Below are 13318 nucleotides of genomic sequence, written 5' to 3' on the forward strand. Positions count from 1 at the left end.
CTTCGAACTCACATTGGTCCGTGGTCAGGATGTAATATGTGGGTAAATCCGTTTTTTCTTCCGTTCTGTCCATCGAGGTCACGAGTCAAAACATAAGAGCCGCTTTATAGTAGAAACTGAAGGCGTCTCATTCTAATCTGAAGCGACACTCGCACTGTTTTTCATGTTTAATACAGTAAATCTACTGCATAAAAAAAGATTAAATGCACACACTCAGACGAGAGAGGTACGGTTTAAGTTGTCTTAGTTAAGGGAATAACAGTTTATTAAGAAAAAGCGGTGAAGTATCACTTTAAAGCGTCATGGCAGAGCATTAAAGTCGACTAGACAACCCCTACCTCGCAGTAGCCCCGGCTGAAGAAATGATCCCGGAAACACTGCGTGACGGCGGACCGCACTTTGAGGATCTTGGAGACGTTTTCCCCGCGGATCATCATGTGCCTGTTGTTCAGCTGCACGTCCACATCAGACTCCTCATTCAGCAGGTTATCAGCGCCGCCCGCCGGAGCCAGACCAATCAGCTCCCAGAAATCACAGATCAGCTCGTGGCCGCCCGGAGCCTTGCAAAACACAACAAAATCATCAAATGCATGGAGGAAAAAAATCAGTTCTTGTGTTTCAGGTAGGGCTGAACGATATATCGTTATCGTATCTTTATCTCGCTATGAACTTTCAAGATATTACTATCAAAAAAAGCAACGATATCGACGATATAGATTTCCTCTCTCCGCGCTCACCCTGCATATACAACTCTGGCAGTCACAACAAACATCAGTTTTACGAGTGCCCTTGGATTCACCGCTAAATCCAGCGCACACACACTACCTGTTGGCGTTTCCATGGTGACGCATCATTGCTCGTCACGTGACACACCGCAGCAGCAACAGTGCTGAATGAATGATGATTTGCTTTTATGTAATTTTTCCTTTTTTATTCAGAATATTCAGAAATGTGTTCGCTGTGGCATGAAATATCTGATATTCCGATTGTCAAATACATGCAAGTGGAAGTATATTGTTGTTTAAACACCTTTATAACGATGGCGTTAGTTGAGCTGTATGCTCGATGGGCGCCGCCATGTTAGTTTGTGCCGCAGACGCAGTTCAGAGAATCGCATCTGTTGGATTTACAACCTCTATGTTTACAACACGTGAATTCATCCACTTCTCCCGAAATACTTAAAAGTAAGCGGCTGGTGAACTGGGAATAGAATAGAGCAAACATTGAAGTTACTTACACAATGTGTGTATTTGATATGAATAAAGCGTGACTATTACCTCTTCCAGAGACATCAGTGTGTATTTTACAAACTACGTATGTGAATTTATATGTTTGAAACCTAAAATAAACAGTATGTGGTTGAAAACACTGAAAAGTTGTGATATATGACAGCTCTGAGCGCCTGTCTCGGTTGATCGTGATGCACTTGATCATACACAGGACCAGCCTAGACTGATTACACCTGAGTGATCGTACGTGCGAAAGGGTTATAAACAATACATTTTGTGACACAAATTTTTTAATGTAGGCTTAAATCTTTTTATTTTTCTGAGAAATGCTTGGCTTTCACGGAGCACGTAGTCATATCGCATTGTATCGATATCGAGATATATGTCATGAAAATCGAGATATGAAATTTTGTCCATATCGTTCAGCCCTAGATTCAGCCAAAGGGTCAATTCCCGACAGGTTTGCAACGGCTTCAATTCACTCTCATTGAGTTAAAAACATCAAAGTTTCCCACAAATGCACGCTGCAATTTACCATTACATGCTACACAATAAACACATGGTTTTGCACCTTACATTTTGATGAACTATCCTTTTAAATATAGGTAATTAATATGAATTATTATTATATTCAAATCATATTACCTGTTTGCCCTCAGGAACAGGTTTCACGGTTCCATAGAGAGCGACGGTGCTCTCGGTAGATAACATCAGTCCATTATAACATTGACACTGCACACACACACACACACACACACACACACACACACACACACACACACACACACACACACACACACACACACACACACACACACACAGAGATATCCATCATCTCATCTCATTTCAATAATACCTTTACTGTGTTTCACAGTTACATGTAATATCATTAAACATCCTGTTTCAGACAACTGAATAAAAATAAGAGATTTTAAGAAAAAGTAAGAAAAATCTTACAGACCCTAAACTTCTGAGTGTATTATATTTCATTTATACAATTTTTTTTTAAATTTTCTTTTAATTAGGGCATCACATAGTCTCAATCCTAATAACTAACAGGACTAATTTTCCCATTTATAATTGCGTAAAATATCAACAAACACACACAGTACCAGTTTGTCCGTGAGAACACACTGCAGGAAACCGGTCCCGTCGCGAAGCACAATAAACAAAAGGTTTTTTCCTGAGAAAACATTAGCAAATACATTTTAAACTATGGATTGTTTTGTATTGAGCTTTATAAATGCAGTAGTGACAAAAATTGACGTCCGGAAAATCTTTTACGTGTTTATGACACAAGATTGATTAAACCAGCATAACACGAGGGGAAATATATATATATATATATATATATATATATATATATATATATATATATATATATATATATATATATATATATATATATATATATATATATATATATATATATATATATATATGTGTGTATATATAAATAAATATTTTAAATATGAGTGAAGAACAAAACACAGATTTGGTTAAGGTATTTTTTACAGGTTTTATTTTACTGTGCAAAAGCAGGCGACAGGAAAAAGCATACATTAACAACAACATAATCAGTTATTAATATTTAGCTGTTTCTCTCGCTTTTGCATGTTTTCATAAGTTTTTGTTATTAAACAGTCTGGCCAACAATTATGTCGGCACAATTTGTCATGTTTCATTAGAAATTGAATTACTATCACGAATAAAACAATTGAGTGCAAGCACAATTACGCAAAATGATTACAAAATCTTTAATAAATTTTTAATATTTGAAAATGAGACAATTTTCCTAATGGGTCCTGCACACTGTGCGATTTTTCAAAATCCTTTGCGAATGTCCCTTGTCAGACTGTACGAACATGATCGCCATGTCACACTGTAAGATCTCAGTTGACATTAATGTCAAACTGCACGATAGTGAAGGCGCGCTAAAAACGGACGCGCGCAAGAAAACTCGTCCGGAGTTTTATATCATCAATGAATGACGCGTTCAGTGACGGTGAGCTGCATTACACGCGGGACTGAAATGCTGGCTACAAAGAAATCTCTAGCTCTCGTTTTGGTCATAGTTTGTCTTGAAAAACGGAGATATTTGACTGTCGTCGTAGCAGAAGTCACACTGCAGGATTGTGTGCCAAATCTTCTGACACTGCCAGAATTTCGTCTGAGGTAAAATTTGATCGCAGCGCTCATTAATCGGCGGCCGGTGAACATGTCAAACTAACGACCAAAGACGGCAGATTTTAGCCTCGGATCAGAGGAATCTTTTAGGATTTGCTAAATTTGTCCCAGACGGCCAAATCGTGGCCAAAATCGCACAGTGTGCACCCGGCTTTAGTCAGACATCACTCTTGGCCACTACTGTATGTGAAGCTCAAAGCAGATTCAGGCGTTCAATAATTCTAAATGAACATACACACACAATCCTACTCACCTTGTCTGCGTAACCGATGGACCCAGCCGAACACCTTCACCCTCTGCTCTCGGAGCGGCTCCAGTTTATCAATCTTCACCTGAGCAGGACAGAAAATAAACCAGAAAGTCGTCAGAAATGTGGGATGTAAACTCAGAATTCCAAGAAGTCAAAAATGTGGGATGTAAACTCAGAATTCCAAGAAGTCAGAATTGCGGGATGTAAACTCAGAATTCCAAGAAGTCAGAATTGCGGGATGTAAACTCAGAATTCCAAGAAGTCAGAAATGTGGAATGTAAACTCAGAATTCCGAGAAGAAAGTCAGAAATGTGGGATGTAAACTCAGAATTCCGAGAAGTCAGAAATGCGGGATGTAAACTCAGAATTCCGAGAAGTCAGAAAAGCGGGATGTAAACTCAGAATTCCGAGAGGAAAGTAATAACTGTGGGATATTAACTCAGAATTCCGAGACAAAAGTCAGAATTGCGGGATGTAAACTCAGAATTCCGAGAGGAAAGTAATAATTAATAAAATAATAACTGGTGGTGGTTGAGGAGAGACCCCTGACATGAGTGTGAAGCGCTTTGGGTGTACAGTAGTACATTTGAAAGCGCTATATAAATGCCTCATTCATTCATTCATAATTGCGGGATGTAAACTCAGAATTCCGAGACAAAAGTCAGAATTGCGGGATGTAAACTCAGAATTCCGAGAGGAAAGTAATAATTAATAAAATAATAACTGGTGGTGGTTGAGGAGAGACCCCTGACATGAGTGTGAAGCGCTTTGGGTGTACAGTAGTACATTTGAAAGCGCTATATAAATGCCTCATTCATTCATTCATTCATTCATAATTGCGGGATGTAAACTCAGAATTCCGAGACGAAAGTCAGAATTGTGGGATGTAAACTCAGAATTCCAAGAAGTCAGAAATGTGGGATGTAAACTCAGAATTCCGAGAAGTCAGAATTGTGGGATGTAAACTCAGAATTCCAAGATGAAAGTCAGAAATGTGGGATGTAAACTCAGAATTCCGAGACGAAAGTCAGAAATGTGGGATGTAAACTCAGAATTCCGAGAAGTCAGAATTGCGGGATGTAAACTCAGAAATCCGAGAATAAAGTCGGAATTGTGGGAAATTAACTCAGAAATCCGAGAAGTCAGAATTGTGGGATGTAAACTCAGAATTCCGAGAAAGTCAGAATTGTTGGATGTAAACTCAGAATTCCTAGAAGAAAGTAAGAATTGTGGGATGCAAACTCAGAATTCCAAGATGAAAGTCAGAATTGTGGGATGTAAACTCAGAATTCCAAGAAGAAAGTAAGAATTGTGGGATGCAAACTCAGAATTCCAAGATGAAAGTCAGAATTGCGGGATGTAAACTCAGAATTCCGAGAAGAAAGTTAGAAATGTGGGATGTAAACTCAGAATTCCTAGAAGAAAGTAAGAATTGTGGGATGCAAACTCAGAATTCCAAGAAGAAAGTAAGAATTGTGGGATGTAAACTCAGAATTCCAAGATGAAAGTCAGAATTGCAGGATGTAAACTCAGAATTCCGAGAAGAAAGTCAGAAATGCAAAATGTAAACTTTTCAGAGAAAAAAAAGTTTGTGCTATTATATCAATATTATATTCTGTATGTAATTCAGAAAATCCTCTGAAACTCACGGTTTTGGGTGCAGGAAGGCTGGGGTCGTTCTTGATGATGATCTTTTTAGCTTCATCCAGATTCTTCTCTCTGCGTTCGGCATCTTCAGTCTGTCAATCATGAGGTCAAAACATGATAGATTTATTGTTTAATTATTACGGGTCTATAGAGGGTCTACAGCTGAATCAAAGAAAGCTCAAGGCACCTCCTTCTTGTCTTTGCTCTCACTCTTCATATGCTCTCGATTGAAGAGCTTCTTTGTGTTCTTCATTTGAGTCTTAGAGATGATGGCCCAACGCTGACGACACAAACACACCACAATGTTAAAACTACTCAGGCCAAACTCTACAAGTCAAATGCTATTCCTGTGAAACTCCTGTGCCCAATCATTATGAACCACCTTAAAGGACAACTCCGGTGAGAAATGACCCTAGGGGTAATTAACAGATGGTTAGCGAGTAGATCGTTCTCTGGGATGAGTTTTCATGGAAATCGAATGTAAAGAGTTTTATCTCTAAAAACAGATTAGCTTATAACGCTAGTCTATGGGGCACAGAGTAAGTGAAATTAAACCGCTAGTTAATACCACTAACAAGACTCAAAATAGCCTCACACTAACACGGCAGCATAATGAGGGTCCCTACATGCAAACCGAAGCATTGAGAACTTTGTAAGTGGACAAACAGTTTAATAAGAAGATACTTTATAAACACAGTGCATTAAGCGTTCACGGACAGGCGAAAACAGTCTCGACTCATCGAGCCACGAGCGCTGTGCTAAGTGATGAACTGTGACTGTGAATCTCATATGGTCCGTTGTTTCCGGAAGAAAACACCGAACACAACAGAGAAAATAAATAAATAAAAATAAAAATGTCCATGTTATTACATTTCACAAACTTAATTCCTATCGACCAGCTCACTTAGAACAGCACTCGTGGATCGATTCGTCGAGACTGTTTTCCAAGATGGCTGCCGTCCGTAAACGCGTAATGCACTGTGTTTATAAAGTATCTTCTTATTAAACTGTTTGTACTCTTACAAAGTTCTCAATGCTTCGGTTTGCATGTAGGGACCCTCATTATGCTGAAGTGTTAGTGTGAGGCTATTTTGAGCCTTGTTAGTGGTATTAACTAGCGGTTTAATTTTACTACCCGGTGCCCCATAGACTAGCGCTATAAGCTAAGCTGTTTTTAGAGATAAAACTCTTTACATTTGATTTTCATGAAAACACATCCCAGAGAACGATCTACTCGCTAACCATCTGTTTATTACCCCTAGGGTCATTTCTCACCGGAGTTGTCCCTTAAAACATGTTCTTGTGCAAAATGTGCATATAAACTAATGTTTGCTAATACGCATACATTACTTAAAAATACATGCATCATGAAAAGAAAAATGCACATTTGTGACTATGTCTGCATTTTTGTTGGGAAAATCACTGTACAGGGAGTGGAGAATTATTAGGCAAATGACTATTTTGACCACATCATCCTCGTTATGCATGTTGTCTTACTCCAAGCTGTATAGGCTGGAAAGCCTACTACCAATTAGGCATATTAGGTGATGTGCATCTCTGTAATGAGAAGGGGTGTGGTCTAATGACATCAACACCCTATATCAGGTGTGCATAATTATTAGGCAACTTCCTTTCCTTTGGCAAAATGGGTCAAAAGAAGGACTTGGCAGGCTCAGAAAAGTCAAAAATAGTGTGATATATTGCAGAGGGATGCAGCAGTCTTAAAATAGCCAAGCTTCTGAAGCGTGATCATCGAACAATCAAGCGTTTCATTCAAAATAGTCAACAGGGTCGCAAGAAGCGTGTGGAAAAACCAAGGCACAAAATCACTGCCCGTGAACTGAGAAAAGTCAAGCGTGCAGCTGCCAAGATACCACTTGCCACCAGTTTGGCCATATTTCAGAGCTGCAACATCACTGGAGTGCCCAAAAGCACAAGGTGTGCAATACTCAGAGACATGGCCAAGGTAAGAAAGGCAGAAAGTCGACCACCACTGAACAAGACACACAAGCTGCAACGTCAAGACTGGGCCAAGAAATATCTCAAGACTGATTTTTCTAAGGTTTTATGGACTGATGAAATGAGAGTGAGTCTTGATGGGCCAGATGGAAGGGCCCGTGGCTGGATTGGTAAAGGGCAGAGAGCTCCAGTCCGACTCAGACGCCAGCAAGGTGGAGGTGGAGTACTGGTTTGGGCTGGTATCATCAAAGATGAGCTTGTGGGGCCTTTTCGGGTTGAGGATGTAGTCAAGCTCAACTCCCAGTCCTACTGCCAGTTTCTGGAAGACACCTTCTTCAAGCAGTGGTACAGGAAGAAGTCTGCATCCTTCAAGAAAAACATGATTTTCATGCAGGACAATGCTCCATCACACGCGTCCAAGTACTCCACAGCGTGGCTGGCAAGAAAGGGTATAAAAGAAGAAAATCTAATGATATGGCCTCCTTGTTCACCTGATCTGAACCCCATTGAGAACCTGTGGTCCATCATCAAATGTGCGATTTACAAGGAGGGAAAACAGTACACCTCTCTGAACAGTGTCTGGGAGGCTGTGGTTGCTGCTGCACGCAATGTTGATGGTGAACAGATCAAAACACTGACAGAATCCATGGATGGCAGGCTTTTGAGTGTCCTTGCAAAGAAAGGTGGCTATATTGGTCCCTGATTTGTTTTTGTTTGGTTTTTGAATGTCAGAAATGTATATTTGTGAATGTTGAGATGTTATATTGGTTTCACTGGTAAAAATAAATAATTGAAATGGGTATAAATTTGTTTTTTGTTAAGTTGCCTAATAATTATGCACAGTAATAGTCACCTGCACACACAGATATCCCCCTAAAATAGCTAAAACTAAAAACTTCCAAAAATATTCAGCTTTGATATTAATGAGTTTTTTGTGTTCATTGAGAACATGGTTGTTGTTCAATAATAAAATTAATCCTCAAAAATACAACTTGCCTAATAATTCTGCACTCCCTGTATATATAGACTGGGAAAATAATTGTGTTTACCTCTCCTTCCTTCTGTGAATCCACATAGATCACTGGGAACGGCTCTTTTCCCACAGACAACAGTGCCTGAGAACATTTAAGAAATTGATATGAATGAAAAAGTATGAAACAGATATAGCATATCTGCATTGGTCTAATAAAAACAATGGCCACGCTTCATACAGATGTCTTCTCTGTTTATTTTTGTCTCTCTCTCTCTCTTCAGTAGACACCATGAAAACGTGTGCGCCTCAGACCATGCAGACAAAAACAACTCTCTTCAGGCCAAATGTAATTTTCTCCTTGTTAATGCTCGACCTTTCCAAATGACACAGACCCGCTATCAACTCAAACCGGGTCATGTGACACATTACGTCTCATAAATCCCACCCAAAGAACACACAACTTCAAACATTTCAAAGGGCATACATTATAAATATTTTTGTTGCTGTTATTGTTTTAATTAAACGAATAAACTCAAAGTGAAATGAATTTATAACAAACATAAAATACCCATCTTAACAAAAAACACATCCTTTGACAGTTACATACAGAAAATGACCAGAATCATAGTTCCCATTATATTTCATGAGAAAACGATCCCGTATGACTAGGCTGAGGGAATGCAGTGCAAAAAAGGATTTTCTTACTTAGTATTTTTGTCTTGTTTCTGGTCAAACTATCTAAAAATTCTTACATTAAGAAACATTTACTAGACAAGTAAAAACTAATGTCTTGTTTTGGGGGAAAAAATTACTCAAAATTAAGAGAGTTTTTGGTTAAAATTAGCTAAATAATTTGCCAATGGGGTGAGAAAAATAATCGTGTTTTCTGTTTGAGTTAAGATTATTTTTCTCACCCCATTGGCAGATTATTTTGCTTATTTTAACCAAAAACTCTCTTCATTTTGAGTTGTTTTGGGAAAAAAATAAGACAATTACTTTTACTTGTCTAGGAAATACTTCTTGTTTTAAGAATTTTTAGATGTTTGGACTAGAAACAAGACAAAAATACTAAGTTAGAAGAGCATTTTTTGCAGTGTGATCATCAGGTGGTGTGGCACCTTGAGTGGCGTTTTAAAGGGCTTCTGCTCGGATCCGTCTCCATCCACATCACTGCCCTGTTTATCAGACACGTACAGTTCTTCTGCAGGAGAAACAACAGCACATTCAACATTTCACCAAGGCTTGCTGACAGTGTTCAGACACAACACCGGTTACATCCCACCGTGGCACCGCCCCAAACCATCGTTTTTTTATAGCTAGTAAAAAAATTATTTAGTTCAGTTAGAGAACAGATAATTAAAGGGTTAGTTCAGCCATTCCTCCTGTGGTTGGACAGCCGTCAGACCTCCGTTCATCTTCACACACAGATGAAGATATTAGTAATTATTAGAGTAATTATTAAAGGGGGGGTGAAACACTCAGTTTCAGTCAATCTCATGTCAATCTTGAGTACCTCGAGTAGTATTGCATCCTTCATATCTCCGAAAAGTCTTTAGTTTTATCATATTTATAAAAGAAATATGGGCTGTACCGAGTCTTTCCGGAAAAAACCGAGCGCCTGGAGGCGTATCGTGTGGGCGGAGCTAAAGAATGACAAGCGCGCAAAGCGGTGACGTCCTCAAGCGTGGAGAAACCCATCTATCTCAGCTAATACAGATAATGATCCACAATCAAATCTGAGGGAAATAAATTGAACAGGAGAAACGGCAACAGCAGGACGTCCGTCTCTGTGGTATGTAAGTTACTGTATTTAATGGCCTCTCCACATTTCTGTGTGTTTACTCGCAGTGTATGAGGACATGATTCGGTTTATGGACTATTGTATGCGACTAGACCTTAGAAGTAGCAAGCATACTGTAACGTTATACACAGAACAACAATGGAGTAACCGTTAGCGCATTTGAATGACGAAGCACGCGATCGTGTCGTTTACTGATGTTTACTCATGCGACGGTAGCCAACAGCAGAGACATTTGAAGCAGTTTAAGTTAACTCACCATCGAAGCTTTATCGCCGGGATTGCTCCGTCAGAAACACACTTCTTTGGTATGATTTGGTAAAGTCCTGTGACAGCAGTGGCGTGTAAATCCATTTTGAGACGGAACTGAAACGATGTTGTCAAGCTTCCCGTCATTTCTGCGTTCAAATCGGTTCAAATGCAGCGCTGCCTTCCCGGAATGCTGTGCTGAAGCGTTGAAGTCGCTCGACGTCACCCATAGGAATAAAGTGGAGCGCGGCGCCACATAAGTGTTCACGGACGACTGGATCTGCATCTGAGGGACTGTTTACAGCGTGCTCTAGTCACGCGCGCGCGCACCCTACCGGGAGAAGAGCCCGTACGGCCCATACAAGGACCTTCCGTTCTATTAACGTCAAGTAGACCCATACTCGAAAAAAACTCGCCGAAACTTGTGAGAAACCGGAAGGAGTATTTTTGACACAGAAATACTCCATCAAACGTCCAACATTAGTTTTTGAAACTTTGTCTATGTTTAGGATGGGAATCCAAGTCTTTAACAGTGGAAAAAGATCAGTATGCATCAAACAGCATTTCACCGCCCCTTTAACAGAATTTTCATTTTTGGGTGAACTAACCCATTAAAAACTGCTCAATACAGCGAGAGCCGAACGAGAGACGCAGCAGCAGTCAGATCTCATTCATCACGAGAGATTGACAAGATGACAGCGGAAGATTTGGTTTCAAAGTGCCTATTTAAGGTAGGTTGTCATTGTACTGTTTGTTGAATAATAGTCTAATGAACCCAAAGTTCAAGCAATTCTAAACTGAAAGTACATTGCGCACTGCCGTTCGTTCACTGCAGTGTTTATTTCGTTGCCAAATAATTTGTCATAATTTTCGTCCATTACCTTTTTTTACAGACAGAAAAAAACAGACGATAAAATAAAAACCAGTCTTGGATGGCAAAAACTATGACGAAAATGTACTGCCATTATCGTCAACAAATAAAAATGAGACTAATGTTAGCCAGAACTGATGTCCTGTATAACAGAATTATTATTATTTAGTTTTTTTAATAACACACATTTATGACAGGGAATGTTTATGAACTAATGCTGAGGAATAATGACACCGTTAACTTTACTATGTGTATATAGTGTTAGACGGTTGTAAAAATGCCTATTTGATCTCCCTCAGTCATCTGAACTTTAATGAGGAGGAGTGGCATCTGCATTAGTAAGGCACAGGCATTTCACAATAAGATATTTTTTAAATCAATGTTTATTTCGAGCTTGTTTGTAGTTAAAGGTCATGAATTATTTACACATTTTTGGTTACACAATACACTGTATTTAATTTCATTCCCATTTATTTCTTAGTCAGAAGGAAAGACCAGAATTTGACACATTATTCAGTAAAGTATCAGGTAGGGATGGCTCGATACCACAATTTTGGCTTCGGTACGGTACCACAATCTAATACCGAAGTACCGATATTAAATCGATACCACAAGGTCTGATATTAGCGCGGGTATATTGCACGCGAATGAGAACAATTATGCAAGTTTTGAGTTTATAAAGTGGGAAATTACCACAAATGTTTATTAGTAAATTAATCAGCGAAGCTTATCACATCAAATCAGTCATTTGAAAACTTTCTTGTGAGAAATAATTTCAGCAAAAATCTCTCAAAATTAGCAAATTGCTTCTGGTTTCAAAAGACATCGCACTACACTAAAGCAATCTGCATAATCCGATTCAACATTTCACGCTCGTCTCGGGATGGAGAACGGAAATCATTTGAACACGCAAGAGATTTTATAGCATTTCGTAATAACAGTTACAGGAGACATGAGCTTATAACAACGACACACACACACACACACACACACACACACACACACACACACACACACACACACACACACACACACACACACACACACACGCCTGTCACTTAGTCACGCTCGCACATTACACATTAAGTTTCCTTAAACAGTCAAATACACAGAATTATGTACAAATGTCCGTCTTTAGTGAGTATTCACATAAACACAGTCGGTTGTGTCTAACGCGAATGTAAACAGTGCAATAGTATGCGTGCAAATATAATGAGATCTAAATGTCATTGGTTGAAACGAATGCTGGAGATTGTGATATTTGATCTTATGTTAGGCTGTGTGTGTGCGTTGATCAGTGTTAAAAAAACAAAAATGTCTAAATGAGATGGTTTGAATGATCCACTGACCTGTCGATCTCTTCAGAAGTCTTAAAGTCAGGATAGTGACAGATGCTTCTTGGCTAGGTTTGATGGTTCTTCATCAGTTTTATAAGCAAAGTCATTACAAATGTCACTTCTACTCCTCTCTTTATTCATTCGTTTTGGGCATCTTGAGTGAGATTCAACTGCTTTATCCATTTTGTCCGTCTATGTCAGGGCTATTCAAATCTTACCCTGGAGGGCCAATGCGCTGCAGAGTTTAGCTCCAACCCTGATCAAACACACCCACCTGTGATTTTCTAATGATCCTGGAGACATTGATTAGCAAGTTCAGGTGTGTTTGATTAGGGTTGGAGCTAAACTCTGCACCGCATTGGCCCTCCAGGGTAAGATTTGAATAGCCCTGGTCTATGTTGTTGTCACATTTGCCGGTTGTTTCGGGTCAGTTGGGGTAGCGCGCTGCCATCTAGCGGTGAACTTCGGAAAAGCAGCATATACCGATATGTGCAAAATCATGATATCGTACCGTTTTAAATAAAATATATACCGGTATTTTTCCAGTACCGGTATATCGCGCATCCCTAGTATCAGGATTATAATAGTTTACTAAAACCATTCAAAAATATTCATTACTTGAAATTAAATAAATGTTAACTGAAATAAAAATAAACTTAAACTTATTTGAAGCTTTAGCTTAACCTGATATACCAACTAAAACAGAAATACAACAAAATAAAAACAAACATTTTGTGTATTTTGGCATTTTTAAAAAAACTGTATTTAAGAAATGTATTTCAACTAGTGTTGTCAAAAATATCGATATTTCGATATAT

General features: G+C 39.0%; 1 protein-coding gene across 1 annotated transcript in view; it reads right to left on the reverse strand.

Annotated features, from left to right (window-relative positions):
- nars1 (asparaginyl-tRNA synthetase 1) overlaps positions 1-13318 on the reverse strand; it is a 36722-nt gene that overhangs the window by 15716 nt on the left and 7688 nt on the right. Inside the window, exons 2-9 of the mRNA XM_067422947.1 lie at positions 9364-9446; positions 8322-8387; positions 5501-5593; positions 5316-5405; positions 3670-3748; positions 2342-2412; positions 1875-1961; positions 339-560 (exon numbers count right to left, since the gene is read on the reverse strand). Coding sequence (XP_067279048.1) covers positions 339-560; positions 1875-1961; positions 2342-2412; positions 3670-3748; positions 5316-5405; positions 5501-5593; positions 8322-8387; positions 9364-9446 — 791 coding nt within the window. The remainder of the gene's footprint in view (positions 1-338; positions 561-1874; positions 1962-2341; positions 2413-3669; positions 3749-5315; positions 5406-5500; positions 5594-8321; positions 8388-9363; positions 9447-13318) is intronic.

This window comes from Pseudorasbora parva, chromosome 18 (assembly GCF_024679245.1).
Source record: "Pseudorasbora parva isolate DD20220531a chromosome 18, ASM2467924v1, whole genome shotgun sequence".
In the NCBI taxonomy this organism is placed as follows: Eukaryota; Metazoa; Chordata; class Actinopteri; order Cypriniformes; family Gobionidae; genus Pseudorasbora; species Pseudorasbora parva.